General features: G+C 47.3%; 1 protein-coding gene across 1 annotated transcript in view; it reads right to left on the reverse strand.

Annotated features, from left to right (window-relative positions):
* Positions 1-23,704, reverse strand: part of COL9A3 (collagen type IX alpha 3 chain) — a 36,621-nt gene extending 12,917 nt beyond the window's left edge. The window contains 22 exon segments of the mRNA XM_066561873.1: positions 291-344; positions 1,216-1,260; positions 2,337-2,390; positions 2,921-2,974; positions 3,257-3,310; positions 3,705-3,758; positions 4,643-4,696; positions 5,472-5,525; positions 6,311-6,364; positions 6,909-6,962; positions 8,224-8,280; positions 9,743-9,784; positions 10,869-10,922; positions 11,095-11,148; positions 12,040-12,063; positions 12,653-12,688; positions 17,009-17,062; positions 17,318-17,389; positions 17,970-18,005; positions 22,209-22,286; positions 23,428-23,644; positions 23,646-23,704. Coding sequence (XP_066417970.1) covers positions 291-344; positions 1,216-1,260; positions 2,337-2,390; positions 2,921-2,974; positions 3,257-3,310; positions 3,705-3,758; positions 4,643-4,696; positions 5,472-5,525; positions 6,311-6,364; positions 6,909-6,962; positions 8,224-8,280; positions 9,743-9,784; positions 10,869-10,922; positions 11,095-11,148; positions 12,040-12,063; positions 12,653-12,688; positions 17,009-17,062; positions 17,318-17,389; positions 17,970-18,005; positions 22,209-22,286; positions 23,428-23,644; positions 23,646-23,704 — 1,314 coding nt within the window.
* Positions 23,705-24,385: the final 681 nt, after the last annotated feature.

The following is a 24,385-nucleotide window of genomic DNA, read 5'->3' on the forward strand; positions in this document are numbered from 1 at the left end:
GCATCCCAGGCTGCTCAGTGCCCAACTCCTGCCCCACCGGCCCCTCTGCCAGCCCACTGCTGGGGGGTTTTGCTCAGTACCAGTGTCCAGCACCCTGCCCAGCCAGCTCAGTGCTCCCTGGGAGCTCCACAGCACTGTGGAATGCCTGGAGTGCTCAGTCCCCTGGGACTGCAGCTGCTGCATCACTGGGAGATTTATTCATGCAAGGAAGCAGCGCATGAGCTCCAGCTCCCCAGTTTGGTTTAAAACTCTCCAGCAGGGCCATGGTCGGTGGGAATGGGGGCACTTACAGGGATGCCAGGCTCTCCAGAGGGACCTGCCTCTCCCATCTCTCCAGGGCTGCCCTGCAGAGCACAAAGCAAACACTCAGTGAGGGCAGCACTTCAGGGAGTCATTTCTGTCCTGCCTGAAGCAACAACAGGAGAGGGAGTTAAAACCTGGATCAGGGAATAAAAACAGCTTTAAACTTTTACAGATTTAAGGCAAAACTCGCAGCACCAGAGGGCAGGTGAGCTGCACACTCTCTCCTGGCACCAGGGGCCCTGCCAGCCCCAGGCAGTGTCCCCATGTCCCACAGCATGCCAGGACATCCCATCCCATCCCATCCCATCCCATCCCATCCCATCCCATCCCATCCCATCCCATCCCCTCCTGCACCCCCCTCACAGCAGGAGGAGATTCCTGCCCCACCTTCCTGCAACTTGCTCTCTTCCCTGAGGATCAGCAGCAATAATGATGCAGAGGGAAAAATTCATAAAGGAGAGGGACAGGGGAAAAAAAAGACACCTCTGAGAGCAGCTTTGTGCTGGACTGCTTTGGTGTGCCTGAGGCTTTCTTTTATCTCACAGGTAGGTGTCAATCTAAAGCTCCATGGAAGTTTTTTTTCCTGAGGTGAGGGAAAATCTGCAGAAGGCAAGATGAGCTCATTCTGCTCCTGCTGGTGCTCAGCCTTTTGATTCCCAAAGATCAAACCTCCTCCTGGGACTTTGACAAAAGAATGAGGTTTTACCAAACCACTGATGACTCTCCTGTGAATCTGCTGTGTCTTTACTGAACCAGGTGCCAGCCCAGTTATTTTACCTAATTCCAGCTCTTCAGCCCCATCAGAAATACAGAAACCATCACTTTGGGGTAAGTCCCCCAGTCCCCCAAAGCTAAAAGTCTTGCTGTGACCAGTTTCCCCACCAGACCTCATCATTAGAGAGATTCACTTACTGGTTCACCCTTTGAGCCTTTAATACCTGCTCTTCCAGGCAGACCCTGAAAAAAAATCATATTAAAGCAATGTCAGAAGAAGTGAAGTTATTAAATTTGTTATTCTGGTCTGATTTGACACACAAGGAACTGCCTTTGCTTGAAGCAATGGAAGGTTTAGACTTCTGCAGCTTTCACTGTGAAAATTATGATTTCAATGTCTCTCTTGCTGCCTCTGCAGCTCCATGAACACTAATCCTTGGCATGAGAGCAAAGAGCAGGGATGTACAAATGGACCAGCAGCAGCGTTTTGCACTGCAGAAACCTCTCTCCAGGGGAGTTCAAAATATTCTGCAAATGCAGGAAGAAAGGAATACTTGATCTCTTTTAAATAGTTGGAAGTCTGGAGAGATGAAACCTTTTGCCAATAAGCAAGGAGTGAGGCAGGGACAGAGCTCAGGATATTACACCCCAGATCTTACCTCTCTCCATAAGGGATGCACATCAGTGGGATGTGAAAGAGAAAACCCCTCTCAAGTTTAGATTTCAAAGAGTCAGAGAAGCCAACAGGCAGGTAATTACTGTGAGCTGCTACTCCAGGTGTTCTCCAGTCCTGTATGGCACACTCCTTCCCTGACCACATTCACAGGGGTCCGAGGATGAGGGAAGAGATGAGGATCTGACGCCATGTTTCCAAAGGTTTGATTTATTATTTTATGATATATATTATATTAAAACTATACTAAAAGAATAGAAAAAAATATTCCATCAGAAGGCTAGCTAAGAATAGAAAAAGAAAGAATGAATAACAAAGGTTTGTGGCTCGGACAGAGAGTCCGAGCCAGCTGGACTGTGATTGGCCATTCATTAGAAACAACCACATGGGCCAATCCCAGATCCACCTGTTGCATTCCACAGCAGCAGATAACCATTGGTTACATTTTGTTCCTGAGGCCTCTCAGCTTCTCAGGGGGAAAAATCCTAAAGAAAGGATTTTTCATAAAAATGTCTGTGACACATTTCCTCTTGGCTCAACTAGAGCTCCTTGTGAAACAGCCCACAGAAGGACCCTGCCTGTCCCCAGAAGGATCTCTGCAGGCACACTGAGCCCCCAGAGGTGGCAGGTCCTGCTCCATACTCACAGGAAGTCCATTTGGCCCCTTCTCTCCAGGAGCACCCACGGGAGCTGCGTCGCCCTGTGGATAGGGACAGGTTAGGAGGGATCCTCCAGCACAGGGAATGGCCTGGCACAGGCAGGGGACACATTCCCACACAGGCATTTGGACTTTTCTCCCTCCCTGTATGCACAGGAGCAAGAGCTGATGTGTCCACAGGAGCTCCCAGAGTTTCCCTGCTCCCTGCAGCTCATGTCCAACATTCCTGCAGGAGCTCTGCTCAGGAACCAGGCAACCAGCACCTGACAGCACCTTGTCCCCAGGCCATTGAAATCAGCTCTGTCAAGGCATCTCTGAGGGCCTGGAGCCAGCCAGCAGGAACCACTGAACCCAGGGGCACAGCTGAGCTTTCATCATTTGTGCACCTCCCTTCTCTAGGGAATTCCCTCGGGATTAACTGACAGGAGAATTTCACTCCCCTTCACTAGTGACAATATCAGAAAACTCTTTAGAAGGAGAAGCTTTCCAGCCAAGCTTCTTGGGGAGCACTGCAGCCCCGCAGGCCCAGTCTGAGGAACCCTCCCTGCAGTGTGAAGCAGGACTTTACAAACCTTCTCACCATCGAGTCCAGGAGCTCCGTCCCGCCCGTCCTTGCCAGGCATCCCCTGCAACCATGGACAGCACAGGTTTAGGTCAGAGGAGGCTCTGTGGTTTGCAAAACTCACATCAAAGAAGCTTTTGGCAACGAGTCCAGCTCCAGTTGTGCTGGGGGATTTTCATTAGCAGCAGTACAACTCTGGCTTAGCCCAGCTGGGCTTGCACAGAGAGCACAGAGCAGGAGTCTGACAGCAAAGATGGCAAGAAGCAGATTTTTGCCTGTTCTGTTTGATCTCCTCATCTGCAAGCAAGACAAACAGCAGGACCTGCCTCCTGCTTAACTGACTTACAGGTTCTCCTATGAGCCCACGAGCCCCTGGGTTTCCTTTTGGTCCAGGTTTACCCTAGAAAACAACAATAAATCCTGAATGAATAAATGTGAAAAACAGTCAATGAAGACAACATTCAAATTCTGTAGGGACATTTCATTCCATTTCAGCTGGGTCCTCTCTGTCCACATAAGTTTGGAGGCTGTTTTGGGACACAGCAGGAAACCACCCCAGCTCTGGATGCAACACCTGGGAAGATCCTTGATCATTTCAAGGGATGGAAATGTAAGATCTGCTCCCTGCGCTCCAGGCTGTAGCAGCACTTGGACACCTTAAACATCTCATTTTTGAGATGATGCTTCCATCCCTTTCAAGCAAATGAAGGGAGCACAAGCCATAATAAACCCGTGGAACAGTCCTGGCCTGGAGCAAAGGGAGTTTGGAGCAAAGGGAGTTTGGCTGCACTTACGGTGTCACCTTTGGGCCCCCGGAATCCCTGAGGTCCTTTGCTCCCTTGGTCTCCCTGTGACAGAGGAGGAAAAGCCATTAAGCATCTTCATCACACAATGGCAGAGATTGCTGCTTGGGGGGTGAAATGAGGAGGTTTTTGTGCTGTTTGCTTTGGGTTTTGTGCTGTTTGCTTTGGGTTTTGTGCTGTTTGCTGGTGTCAGCAGAGGTGTGAGCACACACAGTCCCCCGAGAGCTGGGCTGCACTTTCTCAGTGACTCCCCAGTTCCTGACACACCTTCTGCAGCAGGGACCTTGCCAGCAATCCCTCAGGGCAGGGACCATCTTCCCCTTCATTTAATGAAGCAATTTCTTTAAGCAGAAACAGAGTGGGAGAAAAGCTCTAATATTTACTGTCTAGATGCTGCTGGGTGTAATGAAAGGTTTGCTGAGAAAGCACCTCATTTTGTTTTAGTTTGGATGAATTTCTTCTATAATTGCAAGACTGGGGAGGAGTCCCCAGAGGGTGGTGCTGCAGAAGGATGGGGATTTCATCTTCAACACACAGTTATTCCTGCTTGGAGCAAAAATGCTTGAGAGCTGTGGGCACCTGGGAACAGAGCAGGCTCAAGGGATGTAAGCTCACAAAAGGGCTGATTCTTCCTCCAAAAGTAATGGATATTCCCTTCTCCAAGGCTTGCCCACAGCTGCTGGTGCTCAAGGAAGGGCAGTGAAGGACAGAGAGCAACGGAAATGTGGTGAACTTATTCTGGTGTGGGGCATGGCAAAGGGAGAGACATCATGAGGTCTAGGTCAGGTAAAATAACATTGCTCTGAGTGGAGGGAGAGGGAAAAGGGAATAATCTGCTGGAGGTGGCCAGCACAGCCTCTGCTCACTGGAAGGAGGAATAAACAAAGAGGCTGTGGAAGGCAGGGCCACAGAGAGCCTGGGATACATACAGCTTTGCCTGGAGGTCCTGGGATTCCAGGTGGGCCCCTGAATCCAATGTCACCCTGCAGAGGACAGACAGACAGACATCATTGTGAGCCTGGGCTTGGCAGAGGGTGAAGTAACAGAATCCCCACCTTGTACCACAACCTGAGAAAACACAAAAGCCCTGGAAAGACAACCCTGATTCTCCTGCTACTTTGCAGGACAGACTGCAAAAAATCCCACTCTGACCAAAGGGTTTTAGTCTGGATCTCCCCACCTTTGTACCTCTGACACACTGACAGCATTCATGGCCTTGCTATCTTGATAACACTCTTACTCCTAAACAAATGCATGACTTCATCCAATTCAAAACCATTCAGCCTCTGGGCTGCTGGTCAAGGGACTGTGACAAGAATCCCAAACCTCAATGAGCTGGAGATTGACCCTGTTCTCACTGAGGAGCCTTTTTATGTCCTGAAAACCTTTGTCTGGCTTTTTCTTATGAAGAGACAGACAGAAAGGGAAATGTTCATGAAATGTTTCTCTTTTTTTTTGGGGTGGTTTTTTTGTTGTTGGTTTGTTTTGTTTTTTTTCCAAGATTCTATAGCACTGTCAGTGCTGCCCTTTGGTTGGAATGACTCAGTCTGGCTGGGGCTGACCTTGCCAGTCCCTTGGGTGTGTGAATTCCTGACTTTGGGAGGCTGTTCTGATGGAGGGGCTGCAGGGAACAGGCCACACTTTATACCTTTAGGAGTTTCCCAGTGGGATTCAGTAAGGACAAGTGCCACTGGCACCTGTCAAAAGAGAAACTGGTGGTGGAGAGGAAAAGAAAAAAATCAGAAGTTTTTTTCTTACTCTGTCGCCAGCTGGACCCATTGGACCAGGGAGGCCTCTCAGTCCTCTTGGGCCCTAATTAAGGAAACAAATCAGTTCAAACTCAGTCACTGTTTGTGTAACCAAGGTGACTCCACATGACATGGCCATGGGAGAGGAGAGGAAGAGAAGAGGGAAGGGAAGGGAAGAGAGAAGGGAAGGGGAGAGGAGAGGAGAGGAGAGGAGAGGAGAGGAGAGGAGAGGAGAGGAGAGGAGAGGAGAGGAGAGGAGAGGAGAGGAGAGGAGAGGAGAGGAGAGGAGAGGAGAGGAGAGGAGAGGAGAGGAGAGGAGAGGAGAGGAGAGGAGAGGAGAGGAGAGGAGAGGAGAGGAGAGAAGAGAAGAGAAGAGAAGAGAAGAGAAGAGAAGAGAAGAGAAGAGAAGAGAAGAGAAGAGAAGAGAAGAGAAGAGAAGAGAAGAGAAGAGAAGAGAAGAGAAGAGAAGAGAAGAGAAGAGAAGAGAAGAGAAGAGAAGAGAAGAGAAGAGAAGAGAAGAGAAGAGAAGAGAAGAGAAGAGAAGAGAAGAGAAGAGAAGAGAAGAGAAGAGAAGAGAAGAGAAGAGAAGAGAAGAGAAGAGAAGAGAAGAGAAGAGAAGAGAAGAGAAGAGAAGAGAAGAGAAGAGAAGAGAAGAGAAGAGAAGAGAAGAGAAGAGAAGAGAAGAGAAGAGAAGAGAAGAGAAGAGAAGAGAAGAGAAGAGAAGAGAAGAGAAGAGAAGAGAAGAGAAGAGAAGAGAAGAGAAGAGAAGAGAAGAGAAGAGAAGAGAAGAGAAGAGAAGAGAAGAGAAGAGAAGAGAAGAGAAGAGAAGAGAAGAGAGAATGGGGTTACCTGCAGGCCAACACCGCCGGGAATCCCTGGAGGGCCGGGAGGGCCAGGGTTACCCTGGGACAGAAAAATCAATCAGACAGAAGGAGGGACAGCAGGAGCCTGCAAACACAGCCAGGGACAGCCCCATCTTATTCCTCCTTGAGCTCACTCTCTCTCTCCCTCCCTCCCTCCCAGATTTCTCTTCAGAATTTGTTTCTACGTTATGGACAATTTCTATGTGCAAGAGCATTCAGATCAGACAGGAACTCATCCAAGTGATTAGAGCAGGAATTTATCCAAGTGATTATCAGTCAGGAATTTATCCAAGGGATTAAAGAAGGGCTTTTCCTGAGCTGACATCCCTGCATGGCAAAGAATAGCTGTTAACTCAAACTGATCCTAACATGATGATCTTGGAAAGATGAATTTTCCTGGGGAGTCAGCACATGGTCCTACAGGGAGAGCAGTGGAACCCAAAGCACTTCAGCCAAAGTGACTGCTCCTTGTTCAGAAACAGCCTCCTTCCTCCCTGCCTCCTTAAAAAAAAATCCATTATTTCTTTTTCAAGTTGTTATTCAAGAGAAAAATCCTCCCCTGTTACTTATAAGTTTAAATGTACCTTTTCTCCTTGTTTTCCTACTTCACCAGGCTCCCCTTTGTGGCCAGTGTGTCCCTAGAAATAAGAGTTAGGATTATTCACATCCCAGTAGAGTCTTGTTTTAAAATTAGATTTGGTGAGACAGCTGTGAAACCTAAACCCCACCTCCCAAATGACTTTCAGGGAGAGCAGTCTGTAGGTGTGCTGTGAATGGAGATCCCTCCTGGGGGAGGCTGGCAGGTACCAGTGCCACAATTGATGCAGCTCCTGAAAATGCCCAGATTTGGTTTTCCAGAGTGACTTGCACTAAGCTCATGGTCTGGATGCAACTCTCAAACACACATCAGGGACCAGAACTCAGCTCCCATCACCCCAGAAAATGGGGATGAGTCACTCCTGAGAACCCCATCCTGCATTTTTAACCTCCCTTTTTACATCATCTTTAAGGTCTGCATCACCAAGCTTTCAAAGAAATCCACGTCCCACTGAGAGCTTTCACATAAGCTCTGACTCACTTTGTGTCTTGGCTCTGTTCCTGTGGCTGTGGGAGAGACCCAGGCTCATTCCAGCCATGGCAGATGCTATTCCTCACCACAACAAAGGTCCTGTGCACCACTTGCATCATAATTGGAGAGTTTCACTGGGCTTTCCATTGCATGAGCTATGAATTTTGAGCAGTTATCCCTAAACATTTTGTATTTGTAATGATATTTATGACTCAATGCAGAGCCCAAACAGACAGGGAAAGTGGGAAAGGTCACTTCAGGAGGAATTGAGAGCATTTCCCAGGAGTTCTCCCACTCACTGCCAACTTCTAAATCCTGCTAAAAGAACTTGAATCACTTTTTACTTTGTCTCACTGCTGGAGTCCATAACTGCAAGGACATAGAGGGGACAGAGGAGGAGATGTTTCACTCCTGAGGGCTGAAAATTTACATACCAGAGGCCAACAAAATAATTCTCTTTAAAATATTTAAGCATAAATCTGCCTGCTGCTACACTGGCTATAAAAACAACAATTAAATTGTATTATATTAATTATGTAAGTTACATTTTGCAGTTTAAGAGCTGGTGAGGTTTTTCCAGCTCTCAGCACCTGGTTCTTGAGGCAGCCCTGAATTGCTGCCCCTGTTTGTTCCTGTCCATCAGCTCTGCCCCAGTGGCCTTGCAGGGGTTTTTAATCTATGCCAAGGGTTCTATTTCATTTGTAGGAATAAATGCAAATGCATGGCTGCTTTAGGAGATGTGGAGCCTACATGTAGGAACTGTACATACAATTTAATAGTGGCGTTTATTTTGGGAGACAAATCTGGAATTGCAGGTGATGTTTCCTTACCTTGAAGCCTGGCATTCCTGGGGGGCCTGGGGGACCGGGTGGGCACAGAGCTGGGCACTGCAGGGAACAGAAACACTTTGGTTTAAGGGGCACACAGCACACCCAGGGAGGCTGGCTCCATCCAGGAGGTGAAAAAGTCATTGTGGATTTTGGCTCTAAATTCACTAAATCTAATGGAATCACAGCATCATGGACTGACCAACATTTCCCTATGGAACAGGGTCCTAGAGGTCCTGGTACCCCACAAAATGATGATTGATGAATGGCCTACTCCACTCTGGACATGGACTGGGAGCCTTTCTGAAGGCTGACAGTGTCCACAGTCCAAAATGCTGAAGAACCCAGTGAAGTTGGATCCGTTTCTTTAAATCATTTGGACCATATTAAATCCTCTGCATTAACTGACCCCTATTGATTTCTTTTGGCCAACTCCTTAAAAGAAACAAGGACAGGCATCAGAGTTAATTGAAGGGCACCAATAAAAAACCTATAAGCTGATATCTGCAGATGTCCAGGGGTGGGAGAGCCCCTGGTGGGAACTCCAGCTTGACTGGAAATTTAATGAGGAAAAGGCCATAGTCTTGAAATGTTACAAATAGCTCTCAATTTGTTTTGTTGTTTGGTTTTGGTTTTTTTTTTTTCCTTTTAATACAACTTCAGGCAGCACCTCTGTAGCAAAAATTTAATTTTCTAGTATATTCCACAGGGTAACTTAAATTAAACATGCAGAAATAGCAGCATTTCCTATTAACTGCCATGTGATGTGCCATCAGGCAGTCTAAACTGACTTGGAGCTTTTTTTGGGACATGCCAATTAGGAAACCAGAGAAGCTGTCACAACAACAGCTGTGAAATCTGCAAATGTCACTTCCATCATTCCTGGACCCAACACTCCTTTGGTTCCCCCAAGAGAAGGGGATCAGGGCTTTCTGCTGAGGAAGGAAGCTTAAACAAAGCCTAAATGTGTCCATGGAACCCTGGGCCACCATCCCTGGAAACAAACAGGGCTGCACACTCTGCCTTTCCTGTGCAGAGCAGGATTGGAAGCATGAAAAGCTGTTGTCTGTTACCAAATGCTGGATCTGTTTAGCACATGAGGAATGCATGCAAAATGTGCATTTTGGGAACCAAAAATCGAGGACAAAATCAAAGAGTGGTTTGGGTTGGGAGGGACCTTAAAGCTCATCCCATTCCACCTCTGCCATGGCAGGGACACCTTCCACTGTCCCAGGGTGCTCCAAGCCCTGTCCAGCCTGGCCTGGGACACTGCCAGGGATGCAGGGGCAGCCACAGCTTCAATGGGAAATCTGTTCCAGTGCACATCTGCCTCCTTGAATAAGCATTTCACATTTCAGTCCAGAAAACACATCCCCCACTCTGATAAGGTGCTTTAAACCCACACCTGCAGGTCTGAGCAGTGCATGTTAAATGGCCTGACACTCCTCCAGCTGTGCCAACCAAAAGTCACATCAGGGATTAAAGCAAAGCATATTTCCATGTTACATAAAGAAAAACCTACCTGAAGGTCCCCACCGCCGTCAGGAAGGGCACCTGGAAGACCCTGCAATTCAGGGAAGGGTGGCTTTTAGACACAAGGCAAACACCAGGAGGAAACACAATTTCTAGGACAATTTTTACAGACCCAGCTCAGCTGGATCAGCACAAGGCACACCCAGACCCAGAGCCCAAAGTGCTGCCCTGAACCTGGAGTGTTCTGAGCTGCACCAGTCCCCAAAAGCAGACACAGCAGGGGTGAAACCATCCCTGGAGATGCCAGGGAAGACTCTTGGGCTTTAGGTGATGAAGGCAGCACTTAGAGGGGAGCAGATGAGCCTGGCTTCCTCCTGGCCTTGGGAAAGACCCCACCCCCCCAGTCCCCCTGTTCAACACTGCAGAGAGGCCACAGCAAACCCAAAGCAGGGACTGTTGCAGACATTTTTATGAAAAATCCTTTCCTTAAGATTTTTCCTCCTGAGAAGCTGAGAGGCCTCAGGAACAAAATGTAAACATTGATTATCTGCTGCTGTGCAATGCAACAGGTGCATCTGGGATTGGTCTCATGTGGTTGTTTCTAATTAATGGCCAATCACAGCCCAGCTGGCTCAGACAGAGAGTCCGAGCCACAAGCCTTTGTTATCATTCTTTCCTATTCTATTCTTAGCCAGCCTTCTGCTGAAATCCTTTCTTCTATTCTTTTAGTATAGTTTTAACGGACTATATATCATAAAATAATAAATCAAGCCTTCTGAAACATGGAGTCAGATCCTCATCTCTTCCCTCAACCTGAAACCCCTGTGACCACGGTCACACAGGGATTTGACTGCAAGTCCCCACTTGCTGGCCCTGCAAGCACAGATCCTGATCCAAGCAAGCACAAAAACCTTCCTTGAGAGAACAGCAAGCCCACCCCACGCCCTGTGTGCCATAAAGGTGGGGTTCATTGGGTGCCTCCTCACACAGAGCACCAATAACAAACAGGAGATCATCATCAAAATGCCCAAGGGCAGCGGGGAAAAGTCCTCTCCTCAGGACATGGTGTTTGCTGAATGATCATGGCAGTGGCAACAAATAAAAGGTGCAGCAAGAAGAAAATTCCAGACTCCCCCCAGGAATTTTCTCACATTTATTTGCAAGTCTCAACTTACAGGAGGCCCGGGTGGTCCAGGAGGCCCTGGGAATCCTGGCAGACCAAAAGGTCCCTAAAAGGAGAGGAAAATAGTAAGAATTCCCTTTCAAAGTAAATGCAAGGGGATGTGAGGGGTGGCTACCAAAATATCACTTCAGAGAGAGATAAGAGACAAGAATTAAACTCATTCTTCTGTGGTTGTGGCACATTCAGCAAATGAGCATTAAATGGAAGGAGAAACTCACAGAAGGGCCCCGAAATCCATGTCCCCCTGGGAGCCCACTGGGTCCTGGAGGCCCCTGGTTGGACAGAGAGAAGAGCTTCAATATCTGTGCTGACCTGGACCCCCAAAGCCAGGGGTACCCAGCAGCTGTGATGCCTTGAGAGGCTGCCTGGAACAGAGGCTGGACAGAGCTAAGGCAACAAGATTGGGATTTATTAAAAGGCCTTCAAAGGATGCACCTTGGGCAGTACAAGAGCCCAGCCATGGCTACACCCAAGATGGACCCTGAGTCACAAGCTCTCAGACTTTTATAAGTTTTGGTCCATTTCCATATTGGGGTTAAATGTCCAATTCCAGCTCCAGGTGATGCAGTCCCACCCTCCCAGATTGCTCCCTTCAATTCCCTGCTGTTTGCACTTTTTGGGGTTGGAGCTGCGGTGGTGTCCTTGGTTCTGGGGCTGGAACAGGATTGTTTTGTCAGACTACACTGTGAGGAGAACTTGCTAACCCTTCCTATGAAGTTCAGAGTTCCATACTAATGCAGTACAGAACCAGGAAAACGTGAGAGCTCAGACTGAAGGCATCAGCTGGGCTGCCCCCATTCGCCCATTCCCCCCAAGGAGCTCCATCCTGCACCACACCAGCCGCTTCCCAAGGCACATCTTGCTTTTTACTCCAAAAATTCCCCTGGAATTCACTGCCAATCTGCATCCCTCAGGCACAGGGCAGCTCCCAGGAGCCCACCAAACTCCCACTGTTTCCAAGGCTGCTGAGCCTTGAGTTTACACCAGAGACAGCTTCCCCAGGGTGGGGACAGGATAAAAACCCCACAGGGTCAATGACCTGCAGGACTCCTGGCACAGTAGAAGGACCTGAGGCCTGGGGAGGGTTTGGAACACTCAGGGTATCCAATAAAATCAGAACCTTAATTTTTAATTTTTTTTTTAAACATATTCTTATTACTTACTGGAGGTCCTGGTAGTCCTTTGCCCTGAAAACAACATTTGAAACAGTAAAAGATCACTCAGAAAATGTGCACACAGGAAAAATACTGCTAATTTTCTTTTTGTTCTAAGTTTTCTTATCACTCCCTTGCCCCATTATAATGATTGCAATTTGCAATCAGAGCAGAGTTTTGATGAATTCTTTTGCTGCCTCTAATAATTTGTATTCCCTTTCCATCTCTGTTACCTAAGAGATATCTGTGAGAAAAGAGATGTGTGGTGGCACAAGGGTGGGACATGGAGAGGAAGACAACATTCCAGTTTATCTATTTCTCCTTTTTCTTTTCCTTTTAATTTTGATTAGACATTAAACAATGTCTAATAATTGTGATAGCATTTGATATGTCAGTCTGTATCCCAAGCTGGTTTGCTTTTAGAGCACCTCAGAGGATAAAACCAGGTCTGTGTTACCAGAACAGGTCACACATACATATTTAAACATTTCAAACAATGTATTCACTCATTCAAGCTTTGATCCTTTTGTTTGGGATACAAAGCTTCCCACCCTCTCTTGGTGGTGGCTTTGGCACAATATTCCACCCTTTCATCCCGTGAGCTGCCCTGGGAGGTACTTACAGCTGGTCCAGGTGGCCCAGCAGGTCCTAATGCACCCTGTGGAAATAAAACAGGATAAAAATCAGCAGGGATAAAAGAGGAACCTCCACATGGAGAGTCACCAAGGCCTGCTCTCATTGACATCAATCTTTGCTTGGAAATTCCAGCAGTGTCTTGCAGAAGCAGGACAGAACCGGAGATGCTCAGCTGAATTCACACATATAAGGACAAAAACTTATGGATAATTACTCTGGAAGTCCCAGCTGGCCTCAGATGAATATCTAAAATATCCTCCATGAATATCTAAACGTTCATAACTTGAATTCTATCTACTTGAAATATTCTCATTCATAATACATTCATATTGTAGATCCAATTACTAAGTTTCCTAAAACTATTAACAGAATTTGAATTTGTTCTAGTGAATTGTATTAATTCATCTATTTTCCTTTCAAGCAAAGCCAAAGATTTGGCAGCTTCTGCTTCTTCACTTGCTTCCTTGGCAATTCCCCCATCTCCTTTTCCCAATTTGCATTCCCACTCTTAGGCTTGACTGGAGCTTGGTGAGCTCATGGCTTAGACTGGAATTAAGTCACTCTTGAAGCTGTGAAGCTCCTGCTTGACTGAAGATAAGAGCACAGAGAGGCCTCCTTAACCCCTTTGCTGCATTGCAAAGCTGCCAGCTGGCCAGCAGGCTGTAACATTCATTATGGGAGATCATTCTGAAACAGCATCCCAGAATGGTTTGGGTTGGAAGGGACCCTAAAGCTCATCTTGTTCCACCCCCTGCCATGGGCAGGGACAGCTCCCAGGGCACCAGGGTGCAGGAAGAATCTTCCATGGCCTCTCCCCAGCCCAAAGCTCCTTCCCAAGCATCCCCAAAATGCTGCACACAAACATCCTGAGGAGATGTCCTGAGCTGGAATCAAAGGGTGTCTGCCCCTGGGAGCAGGAGAACAAGGTGGATGGGCTGAGCTGGAGAATGTCCCAGCACACACAGCTCCCACTGTGCCCCCAGGGATTACACCTGCCTTCTGCTCCTGCTCTGAGGGCCTGAGACATGAACTCTAAAGAATTTAGGGATTTTAGAGGAGGTTTTAGTTAGAGATAAGCTTTATTGGAGTTAATCAAAATAAATGGGTAGGCCTTGATGAAGTTAAGAGTTAGTAGTTAACTAATAATTGATTGCTTGTCCACACAATGTTTGGTTAGCTGGGTTTATAATGAAGAATATAGAAACTGATAAATGGCTTTGAGGAACATAAGACAATTGTGGCCTCCTCTGTTCTGAAACCAATTCAAGATGGGGAATGGGAGTTCTACCAAGGGTTCATTTGTCAGATTTGCATTGAAAAGGTCAGAACGAAGAAGACTTCATTTACTTCCTCATTTTGGGACCCCTCCCCATGAAAGGGACCACTGACCCATTTCAAGGAACAAACTACACAAGCTTAATGGCTTTTGAACTAATTCCCATAGGGGGAATGGGATGTACCAAAGTTATGAATATGCATTTGTATTTTGGGTATTCAATACTTGTATAGATAAGAGGACTCTGTAATCACCTGTAAATTGCAGGGTGTATTTGGGAGTTATCCCACAATAAACAAACACTTTCTAACTTTAAACTGTCAGAGAGTCTTTGTCCATCACAGTTGGATATCGGCACTAGATCAATATCCATATTTTTTAATAAGTCAGGCCAAAGGAGATTAGAAATGCTTTCCCTTGTTAAGCTTAAGGAGAAAGACACAGAGCACCCAAGGCCTTGTTAAGAGTGGTCCTGTGAGCAGAGGACAGTAATCCAATAAAAATCAGCTGTGCTGTGAATGTCAGCTCATTCATTTCTCCTGCTGCAGGTTACTCTGCTCTGCTCCCAGTCGCTTTTATCTAAAGGCTAAAAATCCTCACAACTGCTGCTGGCTGTAAGGGACCAGCTGGGATCTCCTCCTGCAAGGAAAACATTGAATTCCTGGCACCTCCTGACTTGCACCCTCATTCTGAAAGCAGCTGGATCACCCCTTTCTGCTTTGTCCAACAGGCCACAAAGATGGCAGAGCACCCAAAATGCCAAATGTTGGCCCTTTACTCCCTAATTCTGATTCCTTGGAGGGTGTGAGGTGCAGAATGCAGCAGTGAACATTCCTGGTAAGGTAAGAGATTGTGAAATCCCTGAATGAGCTGATGCCATTGCCTTGAGGCAAAGGAAAGACTCTAATTTACATCTCAATTTTAATAACATTGTCTGATTCGACTCATTCTCCTGGTAACAATGTTCTTTCTCTTTTGATTAGAAAACACTATCATCATAATTTTTCATTTTGTAGTAATTTACCCTGTGAATAGACAGCTATGGAGTGTAGAAAACACTTGATTATTATGACATTCATAAATAGAAATGAATAATTATGCTTTCTTTACTGCTTTCATTGGAAAGCAACAAACTTCAAAATGGCCTTTGAGAACTTTCCAATGAAGGATACCAGTATCTAACATGGAGATCAGCACCCAGCTAAAAATAAAGGGGTTTTAAAATTGAAAAAACAAGTCGACTTGATCTAATCAGTCTTTAAGCAGAAGCAGGAGAAAAGCTAATGGATGCTGAGAGCAGCAGGAGGTATTTAAGATAAAAAACTTTTTGGAAATGTTTGGCAATAAATCATTACTGAAAACTGGCTTCCATGAGCCCACTTCCCTATGCTAAACAGCTTTGCTCTCAGACACTCCAGCTGAAAAAATTAAGCTTATTTAGAAGAAATCAGAGTGTTAAGCATGAGTTCAAACCCACAGCAATAAGTAAACAGCTTATTTCAGTGAGTACTGCAAGACTGAGATCTGTTCTACAAGACAGGGAGGAAAAAAAGCAAGTTGGGCTAACAATGCTCCATTTGGAGTGCTAAGGCTTTCTGAGGTCCCCCCTTTTCCCAGGTTTTTATCAGACCAATTAAAGCAATTTCCCAGATGGACCAGTGACCTTGAAAAGCTCCCATACATGAGGAGGGGTCCCAGGTCTGCCCATGCTGCCGGGTTGAGTTACAAGAAAGGGGAGAGCCCAGCAAACCCCAGCAAGCAGCGAGGGCAGCTCTGCCTGTCTGGGGCAGCCAGGGGGGAATTCCTGTGCCCAAAAATCCTCTGCTCAACTGCCCTGCACGGCAGGAGCTGTGTGCTAACGTGGGCACTGCCACCCAGCCCCAAACAGGGCACAGAACTGCTCACAGCCTCCCACGGGTGCTCCCGAGCTTCCCTCCTTTAAAAATCAGGGATCTGTTCCCAGATGCTGCTGGGCTCTTGCCACAGAATGTCTGAGAGTGGCCAGGATGTGGCAGGTCTGCATCTCTGGGCAGAAAGATGGGCACAAGGGACAGAAAAGGACTGGGGTTTAGGGTGGTGGTGATGGACACAGGCTCGGGGCTGTGACCAGGATTTTTGGGTCCTGCCACTCAAATTTGCCAGTGGCCACACAGACTTTGTCTGTCACATGGCAAAGGAAGAAGAACATATCACAAATACATGGCTGTACTGTTCATCCCCTGAAATAACTCACAGATTTTTTAGATTTCAGTAAGTCCTTGGGCCAACAAGTGGATTATTGGGATATACTGAACAGGTGACAGAAATCCAGCTCATCACTGCAGCCCTGAGTCCAAGAGGCCAGCAAGCCAGCTGTGGACACAAGCCTTATATTGCCCTCTGGGAGGCAGGAGAACAGCCATGCTGGATCACAATCTGTGCTGAGAGGCTCATTAATGATTATTCCTTAATGTCACAGGGAGGCCTGAGAGGGGACACGACTGTGGATGATCTGAAGGACATCTGTGTCATCTCTGGCAGCTGTTCCTCTGTCCCTGTGGTGCCCCTCAGCAGAGATAGAACACACAGAAAACAGAAAAAACTCTTATTTCTTGCTAGGCTGGCTGGGGAAAACTATGGCAACTAATAATGAAACCATATGGACAGTTCCAGAAATAATAAAAGGCAAAATTTCAAACAATTATACACAGTAGCATTAATTATAAACAACTCAGATTTCACAACTTGGACTGCAAATAAAGGCCAAAATAATTTCATTTTGATAAACTTCACCATTGAGTCTGTTGACTGCCTCAAGAAACTTTTTGGATACTTGAAATATCCCCAGTCCAGCCACCACTGAGGCAACCCAAGCAGGTTCAAAGCCATGTGAAAGAAAGGTGGATTTCATGCCCTGCCTAATGAAAAGCCAACTGGGGCTGCATTTCAAGGATCCAAATATTCTGCAAGGGTTTCCATCAGAATCAACACTTGAATATTACCAATCTACAACAGAATGTGAAAATCATCCCTACACTCAGTGGTAATGAGCATTTAAAGGGAATTAGGATCTAATGAGGTACTCACACGGTCTCCTGGAGGCCCATTTGGGCCAGGTGGGCCATCAGTTCCTGTTAAACCCTGTAAAAAAAACCCCAAAAGATCAACAGAGTGCCATCCTGTCAGCAACACATCTCAAAATTGTTCTCATATTCCTTAATTCAGCCTGGAGTTGCTTCTCCTTCAATTTCTCCTGACATGCAAGACACGGATGTAGGTCCAGGACTCCCATTCCTTCTCCAGTAGGCACAGAGAAGCTGATGAGACACATCAGGAAAACTCTCCTGCCTGGGTGAAGGGTTTAAAAAACCTAAGAGGAGATGACAAAATACTCACATCCACTCCAGGAAGGCCAGGCAACCCAGCTTCACCTGCAGCTCCAGGCTTCCCTGGTGCACCTTTTGGCCCCTACATGAGGTAAACAGTCAATTATTATAACAAAATAACAGGAGAAACACAACAGGGATGCAGGGATGGAAATTCATTTGTTGATGTGTTAATCCTGCACCGTGCAACATGGGAGAATCCCATGAAGAGAGGTGAATCCTGCTACGAATCCACATCCAAATCCTGAATTTCAGAGCTTTGGCTCATTCCCACGTGCTCACAAGGTGTTCTTAGTAGGGGTAGGAAGGGATGCAGTAATTGGCCAAAGCAAAGGGCTCTCTCTGGTACAGGGTTGGGCACCCCTGGCAGGCTGAGGGGCTGCAGCAGACTCAGAGCAGTGCCAAAAATGACTCTGTAATGTGGCTTGGTGCCGTGACGCCTGTCCCCATACAGACAACCTTTATCTCACTTGTACATCAATTTAACTTTCATTCTGTTTCACTGATTGCAACGAAGCAGGGGAATGTGTTTGTCCCCTGAGCATCCCCACTCCTGGGAATTCTGTGGCAGCTGAAGAGGAAAGGAAGGCTCTAAGTGCCAGCTCGTGTCCTGTGTCCTCTTGAAAGGATGGAAAAGTCAGTACCAAGCAGGAAATACTTACTGGTGGGCCTGGCAAACCAGGAGGGCCTGGCTCTCCCTAGAGGAAAGAGGAAAAAGCATTAGTGCTGAACCTTTGTTGACTTTTTCCAACAAGGGTGTTCCCAACTGCACCCCAACCTCTCCTTGTGCCCCTCCGGGATTTCCCTGGCTCAGTCTCATGAGCTGATGCTCTAAACCCTGCTGCCCCCTCAGCAGGAGGAGCCTTTTCCAAATCTGGGGAAATCCACATCCCCAGCCCCCCAGAGAGAACCAGTGCTCCTGAACAGTGCCCCCAGAGCTTTCAGCTCCTTCCAGACGTGGTCAGAGTTTATTTCCCCTTGGGAGTGGCTGCAAGTGGGGCAGAGGGGAAGCTGGATGGGTGTCGCAGCTTCCAAACATCTTCCTGGTGATACAGGGATCAAATGCAGCTTTCCAGGGCACAGCATGGAGCTGTGGTACTGCCAGGAGGTGGGGATTACACCACAAAGTGAAGAATGAACCAGCTGTCTACAATGATTTTCTCCATATGACTAAACTTGGACAGGGAAAGCAAACAAGCACAGCCCCCAACTGATTTCCACCTAATCCAATTGCACAATCTGCATTAAGCACAATTTTCATACAATATTTCAAAAGCACTCTAATTTTTCTCTATTGTAATAAAAAGAAACTTTTAAGAACAGCATTAAAGGTGTTTGTGAGACAACATTTTGTGAGTCTTTAATCACTTCTTCCAGCTCAACCAGTTGGAATGCCCTTCACGAGTGCTGTGTGTGGACTCCAGACAAAAAGTTGTATTTTATTGTTAGGCCCCAAAAGAAGCAAACTTGTGAAGAGGAGGAGCTTGACTGGAGCTTGGCTTCCAACTGATCCCACAGAGAAACACTTTGTGTCCCAGCCCAGAGGGTTCCTGCCCTGCTGGCTGCAGGGTAAGTGCACTGGATATTGTGAGAGCTATTGAGGGTGAGCAGAGGGAAAGGGGCAGCCCTGGAAGGGGAAGATCTCTGTGGAAGAAGGGTGGTTATTAACAGAGCAAGGCTGGAAATAAAACACCATCCCTCCCACCATGGGGCTGCTGACTGGGAGGCAGGAGGTGAATCAGAGCTGTGGGATTTACAGCATGTTTCTGTATTTACTGGGAGGGCTGGGGGCAAATCTCTCCAGCCTAGAGCTGCTCAGGATTTATGTCCTGCACCCCTGACCAAGCAGAGGGGCCCTGGACAGAGGCATCTTTATGCTCTGTCTTGCTGAAGCAGCTCCTTCAGTGTCCTTTGCCCACAGCTTTTCCATAAATAGTTATCATAGCAGGCTGGGGAAGGTTCCCTGCCCAGGAAATGAAAGGAGCAGTTCTTTGGAAATGAAAAGGCAGCTGGAAAGGGCTGCAGGGGTGGTTTGCTCCCTCCTCCAGCACCTGGGACTGCCAGCCCCTTGCATTTTTCCTTTCCTCCGTGGCGGGAATCTGCACAGGGAGGTCACAGCACCAATAAAAAATGCTGGGGACCATCTTAAACCTTGATCCTGTGGTGGTGGACCCCTGCAGGACCCTGCAGGAGCACCAGAACTTCAGAGAGCTGAATCCAAAGCCTAATCAGGGTATGCACCCCCAATGCCAGGTCACTGGGAATTAGAGCAAGGGCTGTCAGCAAAAGGAAATGCTCCCCTGGTGCCATGTGGAAGTTTTCTCTTTCTCAGCAAGTCAAGCAGACTTGCAGACAAGGAAGAAAGCAGGGAAAAAAAAAAAAAAGCTTGATTTTTGAAAAGTGACAATTGCTTATTAGCAATTTAGGGAATTACATCTCCAGAAATAATTCACAGGAACTTGTCACTAATTCTTTCCATCAAAACATGCTGTCTCTAGTCTTGGGAGAGAGATTTTGCTTGTTACTGGGTATGAAATGAGAAGCTTGTTAAAGGCTTTAATTATAAAATATTACAGAGGGACTTAATGTTGCAGCTCCCCCCGAAAGGCAGGGATGAAAGCTGGGCCTTTGAGAAATTGTGCTGACGGAGTTCATCCAAGGAGATATCCTGAATAATTCAGCTGCAGGCTCTGCACCTCTCAGTGCTCACAGCTGATGGTAGGAGACTGCTGAGCACCTCAGAGCAAGGACACCCAGAGCACTTCCACACCACTTTCATCCCAAGGCACCTGTCACACTGACCTGGCTGGAGTGACTTACAGAGTTCAGGAATACAGTGCAGAAAATTTTCAATTGCAATTTAAGAAAAAAAGTCTCAGCACCAGAAGAAAAATAAAATAATGATTTCACTCTGCAGTGGCATAATTGACACTGCCACTCAGGATCCACATGACCCTCCTCATGCAGCACTAGGGAAATGTAGGACAGTGCTGAATTTTGTTTGCCATCATTTTTTGGAGTGTTCTGACACAAAAAGGGCAGCTGGTGAGCAGGGAGGCTGTGTGGTTCTGCTCAACAGCAGCCACAGCCCAGCATCTCCTCCTGTGCAGCCCCTGGAAGGACTCCCTGTCCTGCTGAGGAGCAGGAACCATCCTGGAGCCTTCCCTGGACAGCCAGACCATCTCACCTGAACAGAGACCTGGCCTCCTCCATCCATACCAGGGATGGGCTTCAAGCTCAAATTAGAGATTATTTCTGTGCAGCCAAAACTCCAGGCTGAAGCTGGGACCGCAGGACTTTGCACCTTAAACACTTCACCCAGCCTTTTGATTAATTAGGGCTAAGTTCTTCACACTAATTAGATGTTGTTATTTGAGCCTGTCCCACCGGGAGCCTTCCAAAGCTTTTAGTTCTGAATAAAAGGGTGAAGGTCCACGTGGACTGACACCTCCCTGGGCTCCTGTTTCCAGGAGCAGTCAGAAGCCATGATGCTGCTGCTCCAGAGTTAAATACCCTGTAGAAAGGAGGAACTGAACAACTACAGGGTTTCTTTCCCATTTCCTCTCTGCAGAAGTTGAAACTTGAAGTCTGAAGGGCTTCATCCTTCCCAAACTCTTCTTTTTGCTTCCGCAGTGGATCACAGGCAGCCTTTCCCAAAGTGTGCTGGCCACAGCAAAGCCCTGCTGCAAAGGGGAACCAGTGTCCTTTGCCCTCTTCTGGGCTGTCCCCTGCAGCCTTTTGTGACACCACCAAAACCAGCTGGAAGCTGCCAAGGTGCCAGCTCTGAACGTCTCTCTCTGAACCACAAAACCAGGGGGAGATTCCCAGGAATAGAGACTCCTTTAGCCAAAAGGACACTCAGAGGGAGCAGCTGGAAATCAATGAGGTTCTCTCTTCAGCCCAGCCTGGCTCAGGGAGCTGCAGGGAAAGCTCCCCACTGCAGGCACAAACACTCCTTGTTCACCATGTGCCAGGGAGCTCATACATTTTTTATTTTTTTACCTCCTTATTCAAAAGAAAATGACCTGCATGGAATGAATAGATATTTTCAAGGTTGCTTAAGGGCCCAATTCCAATAAATGCACTTCAGATGAGCTTTAAAAACCCCTGCACTATTCCATAGGCAACTCAGGGAGACAAGAGCTGCTCAAACTGGAAATTGAAGCAGGAACCCAGATTTTGCATTTGATGTGGTCTTGCTGAAGGTCCCTCTGATGCTCATGTTATCCACTGCCAACTACAGGACACAATTCAGTCCTTATCCAACAGATGCACAGAAGCAATATTTTGAATTTCTATGGAAACATGAACTAAAAGTAACAGAACAAGACTTTCTCCTCCATTAAGTCCTGGGTTATGGAGTCTTCTCCCTCCGCAGGAGGTGTAAGGAGCTGCCTGCTGAAACAAGGGCTCTTCATTTAATTTGCCTTTTGGGCCACTGCAAACTCATGTCTGGCAACACAAGAGCCAGATCCTGACACATCCTGTGCCAAAGTGAGGGATAACCATGATGATGATATTGAAATAAAACTAGTAAGACAAAAGCAGCGTCCAGTGCTGCATATTTGAGTCTCTTGTAGCCTCTCTATAAATGTAGCTGCTCTGAAGCATCACATAAATCTGTCCTTGAACTGCTGAACGTGCCCTGACCCCACACACATCATACCTCTGCACAAAAGAGAAATATTCTACTTTGCAAGCAGGGTCACAAACCCCTGAGCTCTCCCTGGGGATTGATCCTGCAAAGAACCTGCTCAGCACCCCACAGGCTGTTCAGCCTCCTGCAGAACAGGACAGGGATTTTCCAGGTCCATCCCCCAGGGATGCCCAGAGGATCTGCAGAGCAGGAGCAGCTTCTCTGCCCACCCCTGGCCCCGGCAGCCCTACCCTGCCCCACTCACATCAATGCCGTCCTTGCCAGATGGTCCAGGGGGCCCTGGAGGTCCAGGAGGGCCTTGGGGTCCAATTCTTGGAAGGGACTGGGGAAAAGTGAGAGACAAGAACTTGTTTGTCCAACAGAAGGAACACATGGGCAAGATCAGAAATCACTGGCAAAATCCTACAGCTTAACCCTAAATCTGCACCCCCTGCCAGCCTGGGTGGACTCAGAGCTGCTCCAGGGTACTGCAAGGCTCTTTGGAAAACCCTTTTGACTGAGCACATCCCCAGCTCCTTTTGCTATACTGGGAATGCAAACTGGTCACTGGGCAGCAAAGAGGTTTTATTGTATGGGAAATTGTTCTGATTACAGGCACATTTTGGGTTGGGCAGAGGAGGAAACATAAAGCCCATGGAAAAGATGCTATAAATTCATTATTTCTTGCTTGGCAGAAATAATGAATTTATAGCCCCAGTTTGATGGGGTGATGGCAAAGCCAGGCAGACACCAATGAAGACGAGGGGAAAGAAGAAGTCTCCTTTCTGAGCAGTGTGCCCCCTGAAAATCTGGGATTTTGGAAAGGTCTGAGGTGGGGGGAAGCAGAGAAAGGTCCGATAAATGACTTCTGTATGGAGAGGGCTCCAGAGAGCAACTTACTGTAGCTTCAGGGAACAAAGGTTTCATTGTAGAAGCAGCTCTGCTCACAGCAGAGTTCTGAATTCCCAAGCCAGGCTACAAAAATTCCTCACTAACAATGAAAAAGTCACTGAGGAGTCACTTCCCCAGACAATAATATTAACACCAGACAGGGAAGTTTAATACAGCTTCATGTCTCAAGTGAGCAAGGGTTAGACATGCTGTAAGTATTAAATTTGAAAATTGATTGAGGGAATGAGTAAAGAAATTCTGATTCAGATAAAGACCCAGATCAGATCAGTTTCGCTGGAGATCTGTTACTTCATTGTAAAAGCAAACTGTTTCTCTTGAATCAACAGATCTTCCCTTTCCAAAGCTTTCCCTCTCATAATTGCAGTCCTGAATGGGAAAACACCACTTCTGCAGAAACAGAAAGCAGCAGTTTTTACACCTACCCACACAGGTACAAACCCAGGTGCACATTTGTAATAAACCTCAGAATAATACCTGCCCATTGCCACATTTCACCCCACAGGTACAACACACACTCTTTTTTACCCTTACAGGTTTTCCCCTGAGCATGAGACACAAATGAGGTTTCTCACCTGAGCTGCTGCTGTGGCCAAGAGCTGACACAGGGAGAGGAGCCCAAGAGCAGAGATTCCAGCCATGGTGCCCAGGCTCTGCCTCTCTCCCTTTCCTCCAGGCTGCCAAACCCTTTCTCCTCCAGAGTCCAACAGATCCCTCCTCCTCCTCCTGGCTCTCAGCTTACAGAGCAGAGACTCCTCGCCTCCAGATAAACCTGTGGCTCCAGCTGGAGCAGGGAGAGGGGCTGAGCTTGGAGGAGGTGGGAGAAGGAGGGGGAGCAGCAGAGCAGCTCATTCATGCCCCAGCCTCCTGCTCCTGGAGCCTCTGGAAGGGCTGGGCTGGGAGAAGGGACACAGGAGCACAACTGGGATACTCCAGCTGCAAACACAAAGCTGTTCCTTGGGTCTCACCCAGGATATTTCCCAAAGCCCATCCCCACCTCTGTGCTGGACAGGTAAAAAGGAACACAGGGGGAGTTTTTCAGTGAATTTTCCGTTTTTCACCCAACTCCAGGAAACCTGTGACAGTGCATGATCACCACAGAGAAATGTACTTACTGCATAGCGAGGTGCTTTGTTAGCTCTGGAAGTTGCTCACATCTGGTTTCAGGGTTTTTTTTTAGGGTGATCTGAAGAGCACTGATTCCTTGAGAAATGATGAATGCTGGTCAGAAAACACAATCACAGACAGGTACAAGGAGGAAAGGAAAAGGAGGAACATTCTCAAAGGCACAAAGAAATATCTGAAAGGCTGTGAGGAAGGAAAGAGGACAGTTCCCTGCCTGGTGACCCCAAATGGCAGGAGATTGATGAAGATGCATCTCCTGCAATGAGCTTCATGATTCCCTTTATTGATTAAAGGCAATTTCATCCAAAGCAGGGCTTGGATGTGGGGAGGAATGGTGGCCAGACTCCTCAGGGCTGAAATGACACAGCTCATCTGGTTAGGAACACAAGAGGAGAAGTGGAAAGCTGA

Source organism: Molothrus aeneus, chromosome 17 (genome assembly GCF_037042795.1).
Source record: "Molothrus aeneus isolate 106 chromosome 17, BPBGC_Maene_1.0, whole genome shotgun sequence".
Taxonomy (NCBI): Eukaryota; Metazoa; Chordata; class Aves; order Passeriformes; family Icteridae; genus Molothrus; species Molothrus aeneus.